General features: G+C 37.0%; 1 protein-coding gene across 1 annotated transcript in view; it reads right to left on the bottom strand.

The window, feature by feature from the left end:
- LOC100954054 (olfactory receptor 5H2-like) overlaps window positions 1-7,245 on the bottom strand; it is an 11,646-nt gene extending 4,401 nt beyond the window's left edge. Inside the window, exons 1-2 of the mRNA XM_012801483.1 lie at window positions 7,134-7,245; window positions 2,346-2,377 (exon numbers count right to left, since the gene is read on the bottom strand). Coding sequence (XP_012656937.1) covers window positions 2,346-2,377; window positions 7,134-7,245 — 144 coding nt within the window. The remainder of the gene's footprint in view (window positions 1-2,345; window positions 2,378-7,133) is intronic.
- Between the last annotated feature and the right edge of the window lie 33 nt (window positions 7,246-7,278).

Genomic DNA, 7,278 nt, shown 5'->3' with positions numbered 1-7,278 from the left:
CAAAGGACACAAATGCATGTGAAGTGCTTAGAAAGAGAGTGATAGGGTTTTGAAAGTGACAAGGGGAACAAAGAGATAGACACTAGAAATATAGACTCATCACAACTGGTGGCATATTAGTTGTGGCGGGGACAGTTAGTGAAGGAGAGTGTGTCACTTGCTGACTGGGTAGGCATTCATTAAATATTATTATCAAGAACTTACTTGCATTGGCAAAATACAAAAGGGGGGTCTTCTGATTATTCATATGACACGTACTTAGTAGCACAAGTCCATTATGTGTTAATAAAAATGTCTTTGGAGCATAGGAGTAGTTATAGTATAAGTTATAGACCAAGTATCCATTGGAAAGTTTACAAAAGAAAGGGAAGAAGAGGAAGGTGGACACTTGAGGAGCATTGTTGTTGGTCTCTTACTGTGACCAATTTATAAATTAAATCTTATGACAGTAAGTATGTAAAAGAAAAGCATAGAGCAGAAGAGATAGGGTTCAGTACCGCTTGACATTTCAGGTATGCCCTGGGGGCCACGGAAGGCATGCCCTGCTAATAAGGGGGGGCTACTGCGTATGTCATTGATGAGAGAACAACACCTGATCCCCTTTCTACCACATGATGCTTAGAGGTAAGCAGAGACTACCATCCAGTCCAGAGAACAACAAAGCTGGAAAGATTTTTTTCCCATTAACTTTGCAACTAGATTAAGGGGAATTTATCTACATTTGTCCTGTCAAATCCACCACAGAATTCTCCAATAGGGAGGAAAACAGAGAGAGAGAGTCACAAGGTCAGAAGAGAATTTTGGTGGCAAAAACAGCCAGGCAGCAGTAAGCATCCTGCATCCATCACAATGACCCTGACACTGTCAGGGCATCTGAAGTCAGCAGGAGTAGCAGCAGCTTTCACTGAGCTAATGTTGAACACGGTTCTTGCTGGTGACTACGTGCCCTGCTTCCTTCTTTTACTGTCCATTTTTCCAGCTCATTCTTCAAACCTTAGCAATTTTTCTGTGGGAGAGAAAATATCCATTCAATCCACTCATTTCCTATTGCAACTGAGGCCATGCCTCATACAAATGAATGACTAGAAAGAGACCAGGAAAAGCTACCATGCAGAGTGGTCAGAGAAGCAGGAGGGATGTGGAAAAGCTGAGTTCCAGAGGACAAAGTGAGGGACAGGCCACATGCCCCAGGCCCAGGAAACTTTTTGTTAAAAATGCTCCTCAAGGATGTGAATGCATGTGAAGTGAGTAGACTGAGAGTGACAGGCTTTTGGAAGTGATGAGGGGAACAAAGAGATAGAAATAAGAAATATCAACTAAGCACAGCTGGTGGTATATTAGTTGTAATTGTTCCAAGAAGGAGTGAACAGAGATCATAGTGTAAATCAGGAAATGTTTAGAGCCTTTAAGGGCTCTGCATCATAAGATGTGCTTATTATCACCAGTCCCAGAATAATGGGAATTCAGTGGATAACAAGTTGACTCAATGGTAAATGAAATGAAATGCAGCACCCTATGAAATGAGGAGCACAGTTGGCAGGTGTCTGCTCCATAGACAAATCTAAGTTTTTCTCTAGGATGTTTGAGAAAAGTTTTGAAGGTATGGAGAGGGGAAAGGGGACAGAGTGGAAAGAGCAACTTGGATGGGTGAAAAGAAAACAAAGAGGAAGAAGAAAAATAGGTGGAAAATAACAAAGGCGTCTATGGATCTGTGTGGAAAAGATGGACCAAAAAGCTGGAGTAGAGAAGACTGGAGAAAGGCTGACGACTAATAATGGCACAGGTCCAAGGCTTAGGGTCATAAATGTTTGTTTTAACCCTCAGACTTATTAAAAGATTGATGTTTTTCCTCTTTCTGTGATTCAAAATTCAGAGTTACTTCCCTTTGCTGTGTTTGCATGAAAAGAGAGCTTTGATTTTAAATTTTACTTTGCACATTTTGCATTGCAGATATTAGCACTGCCTGAACCTTCTTTGCATATTTAAAAGTCAATTTATCATTCTTTTTAGAATGTTACAACTGACTTTTTATGGAAATCTCACTGAATTTACTACTTGAAAACATTCTTTCATTCATCAATTTTTTTAGCAGAATTAAAATAAAGTCAAAGACTGGAACCTGATACAAGTTATGTAAATGGCAAAGCCAACAATTCTAGTTGTTAAATGTATTTTTATTTTGTATGGCTTCCTTTTATGTAATTCTAAATCACTACATATCTGAAAATATTCAAATTCAATTTGTCTGTGGGTACTTACAAAGTCATAAACACTAGAACTTATGAAATAATAAACTGATTATTAGAAATATATTTTCTACATGCTTCCTACTACACACATACACACAAATTATTAATAATTGTACAAATATATAGCACTAAATTAAATCACTATCAGAAATAGGTGAAAGGATATAGGCGCTAACATACAAGTGACTTACCTTAAAAGTTTCAGAACATACATTAAATTCAACACAACGAGGTTTTATATTTGAATTATCGGAAAGATTGCTTATATAAGAAGCATTATAAGAGAAATTTTACGCCTAGTTTTCAGGTATTTACCTTTTCATTTCACCAGAACTTAGATAATACATTCATTGGAGTTAGATTAACAAGATAATAAAGCATTGTTAGAGAGGAACAATCAGTCTCATAATGATTTTGGTTATTCAGATTAAGTCATGGGAAATAAAATATACAGAAAATTTACCATTTGCTTCCCATTTCTCACCTATTTTGGCACTTTATGAATCCAATCTAAAGTTATTATAAGTTAAACAGCATTGTTAACTTTCAGTATGAAAGACAGTGAATATTATAGATTACCCTTTTACCCATATCCTGAAAGAATTTGTGGAAATCCTTTAAAAGTGTTAGGCTTTCTTAGCCACAAAAACTATAATAGTATAGGAATGCCGATAACAAAGGTGGTTATTTGCTACACAGTGATTCATTTTGTAAGCTTCCTTTCCCAAGCTCAAAAAATGTGGTTTATATAAAATTGTTTCAACATGAGAGTCAACCAATGGTATAACTGCATGCTTTTGCCAAAAGAGGAAGGAGTGGAAAACTGAAATTCCCCTAAGAGCGCCTGAGGGTTTCCTGTAGGAGGTGAAGTGAAGTTCTTATACTGGGCACTGTGGATGCAGACAGATTGTCCCACAGGTCATTACCATCTTTGTGATAAGCACCCACTAACTGCAGTTCTTTTAACAACTGAAATTATACATCATACCCCTATTTTCCACCACAGGTGACTCTTCTGATATCTCCAGGCAAAGCTCAGTATATGTGTATATAAATTGTTGCTCTAAGTACCTTGATTAGTATGATTGTGTGTGAGGTAATTAAAACACAATTTTAATGTAGCCAAACATCCAGATTTCATTCAGTGGCCAACTCCTAAGTTGTCCTTCTCATGAAAATTGCAACTCAAATGCAGGCATGAACTAGCTCCCCTGCTTTCAGCTGATGAGAATTCCACTAGAAAAATGGGGGAATCCAAGGAATAACAAAGACCAAGGACCACCGTGGGATGACTAATAAAGTTGAGCATCACTTCCGGTTCTCATTTGTCATCCCTGATTCTCCATGGGTTAAGTGTCCAAATCTTTTGCCCATTTTTACATTGTTCTCTTATTATTGAGTTCTGAGAACTCTTTATGTTTTCTGGTTACAAACTCATTACCAAATACATGATTTCCAAATACTTTCTGAGAGTCTATGTGTTATTTTTTTCATTTTAACAATATTTTTGAGAAGCAGAAACTTCTCATGTTCTACAGTTAATTTAACAGTTATCTTTTACTTGTACAGTTTGTTCTTTAGGTGTTGTATTTCTAGGTTGTAGGTTGAGGCCTATGATCCATTTGCTTTAATTTTTGCATATTAGCTGAACCAAAGTGGCTTATTTTTCCCTCATCCCACCATCATTTGTCATAAACCTCTTCTTTCTCCTTCTGTCTTTACCACAATATCACACTGTCTTGTTCCTGAACTTCTAAGTGTAGTCTTAGAATCAAATAGTGGTAGACCTCCAAAGTTGTTCTTGTTTTGCAATGTCCATTTTTGACTATTATGCATCTTTTGCAATTTCATGAGAATATTAGATTTATCTTCATAATTTCTGTAAGAAAGTCTGTTGGAATCTTGATATAGATTGTATTAACCTATGGATACATTAGAGGAAAATTTAGATATCTTCAACATTGAATATTTTGACATAAACATTGCACATCTTATTATTTGTTTATGTCTTCTTTAATTTCTCTCAGAGTGGCCAGGAGCAGTGGCTCACACCTATGATCCCAGCTCTCTGGGAGGCCGAGGCAGGTGAACCACCTGTGCTCAGGACTTCAAGACCAGCCTGAGGAGAAGTGAGACCTCCATCTCTACTAAAATAGAAAAACTAGCTGGATCTGTAGTCCCAGCTACTCGGGAGGCTGAGGAGAGAAGATCACTTAAACCCAGGAGTCTGAGGTTTCTGTGAGATACCAAAACACCATGGCATTCTACCTAGGGTGACAGAGTGAGACTTGGTCTTGAAAAGAAATAATAAACTAAACTAAAAAAACCAATAATTTCTCTCAGAATTTCTTTTCCCCATATAGGTCTTGCATATTTTGTTTTTTGAGAATTCTAAATTCTGCTGTAATCGCTGAATTTTGACTTTTGCAAATAATCAGTCCAGGTAACTGAGGTATGGTGGTGAAATACTGGAACATGATTAACTATTACATGCAACATTTTCCTGTAAATATATTGGATAAACTAACAAACATTGTCACAGAAACAAAATGTTTTCTTACAGCTAGACATCACTGTATGGATGTTTACAAAAAAGCCATAAATATGCACATCTTTTTTATCTGGAGAACTTAAATAGAGGTCTGAACATTAAGGCAGTGACAGTTCTAAAACAGTGAAAAGTGAAGGCTTTGTGTTTGTTTTGAAACCAATATTCATAAGCAACTTTGAGCAAAGGAAACTTTTTTTAACTTAGATAATTGATTCTTACCTGCCCGAATGTTGACTAAAAAGCACTCAAAACTTCCAAAATACAGGAATCCCCCATAACATACTAGATCATGCTCCCATCTTAGAACATTTTCTTGATTATTGAAGCAACAGGTTCACCTTTGCTTTCTCTGATGAATTCTGTTTGGCATTACTCTCATTAGGGAAATCAAGCAGGAAATGCAGAACACTATATTTTGGATGGATCTAGACTAATAGCATTATTTATCCAAGAACAAGATGATGAGTGGCGGAGGGAAGAAAAATTCACTTTAAAATGATTATAGGTTACACTTTTTCCAAAGCTCAGTAGAAGTGAAAAATTTTGAAATCTCAGGGGGGATTTCCTCTTTCCCTTTTTCTTAGCATCACTTAACATCATTGTGTGTATGTTTACAAAACTCAGATCCTGCCTATGGGTGCTCTTTGTGAAACAGCTCCAGAGCCCCTCTCTGGCCTGCTGTGGAAAACAGACAGAATGCCAATGGAGCACACTCAGGATAACCTAATAGGCAATCACGTGCTCCCAGTGTTTGGATGGATTACTCTTATTTAGAAGGATCACTATTTATACAAAGTGTTAGCTGCTCTTATTCAAGGCAGTAATTTTATAGCAACAAACCTCTTATGTACTGTACTATACAATCTGTACAGTACTTACGGTACAAGTTATGCCGGGATCAGTAACAGCTCATTTACAGAAGGCGTAGCACTGACTACAGGAAAACTATCTCAAAAGCTAAAGACAGTTGTAGTTTTCATTAATGCTTTCAAATCAAGACAGAGATGTCAAAGCAGACAAAAATGTAGGCAGCAGGGTTCAAAAACCACAGAAGCACTGTTATTTAAATCTGATGAGGCAGCATCTGATTTCTTTGAATATTACTATCAAGAAAAGGATTTTCTAACAACCAATGTCACAAATATTTTTGGCTCTGCCTGCAATTGAAATTAAGGATGTTACACTTATTGTAGAATATTGGGGAGATTCGAGAAGTTTATATCCTGGTACTTGCTTTAGTTCAATGGTTATCTATGTTTTATGATGTGAAACACAGTCTTTTAAAATGATAGAAATACTTGCTGTGAAAGGGCAAATGTATGCAACATGGAAACATTAATTTTATATCAACATCTTATACTTTATACCACATTTCCATTTATACACAAATTTCATGTTTACAAGTACTAAGGGGAAGGAGCAGCAAAGAATCTAAGCAGCTACATCAACTGTATTCAACAGATTAATGGTATCATCCCCATTCCCCATTTTCTAAATCCAGAGGGAAATGGTACACAGACTCCATTGTTAGAAGAAGTCGGTGACTGTGGAGTTGGCACATGTCAGATTTCCTGCAGAGCTGGACTGAGATCCCATCATGTTGAAGGCCTAATCAGCCAGAAGATGGCCCTTTGTTGCTGTTTGAGTTTCATTGCTGGTGAAGGACACGCTCCCCAGGTTGGTTTCAAAGCCAGAACTCATGGTGTGTGTTTCTGCATTGTTCAGCTGAACTTTACTTTTCACAGCAGGTAATTATTAGCAGCAAAAACTTCTTCAGTTTAGATTTCTGTATCAGATGAATCAGTAGTTGTGCAGGGTTACAGTGTAAACAGAAGGAAATGTCTTTGTGTGTGTGTGTGTATGTGTGTGTGTGTGTATCAAAATCTGAAGGCCTCAGAAGTTACAAATTCTCCTATATCCATAGCAGAGGTGTCTGTGCATAAGAAGTTGTTTGGGATCTCTACATCCAGTGATTACAAGGCTTGTTCAGTGCTTATGGTGTGATGTTCACTGTCTTCAGTTTGCCTTTCGATACTTAAAGTCAGAAAGAACTCTGATTTAGAAACCTATTCCAACAAGGAGTGGGAGCTAGGTGTCAGTTCCAGGGTTTATGACAGACAAAAACAAAAAAAGGCTACTATGATCATCCAACGTTTGACCAAGCAGATTACTTGATAGGATGCTTTCTAAATACTTTATTATTCATGGTTTGAGTCTGAATACCTGTCATGTTCTGTGAAGAAATCATACTATTCTCCGAACTCAAGTGTATAATTAATGAGAATTTCTCAATATCTGATTTAAAACCTTAGAGCCTTTCTGAGGTAACAAACCATGAGTTACTGGCTCTGCTAGTAAACTGTTGCTTCTAATATTTTCTGTGACAACACTGTATGATGAATGAACACTCTCAGAAATGTTTCTGAACCTTCTAGCTTGGTCCATCTGTACGTGATCATCTTTCAGTCTTTTTTTTTT

This window comes from Otolemur garnettii, unplaced genomic scaffold, assembly GCF_000181295.1.
Source record: "Otolemur garnettii isolate 467f Iridium unplaced genomic scaffold, OtoGar3 scaffold00009, whole genome shotgun sequence".
Classification (NCBI taxonomy): Eukaryota; Metazoa; Chordata; class Mammalia; order Primates; family Galagidae; genus Otolemur; species Otolemur garnettii.
The sequence above is the reverse complement of the archived record's forward strand: the minus strand, read 5'-3'. Positions and strand labels throughout refer to the sequence as shown.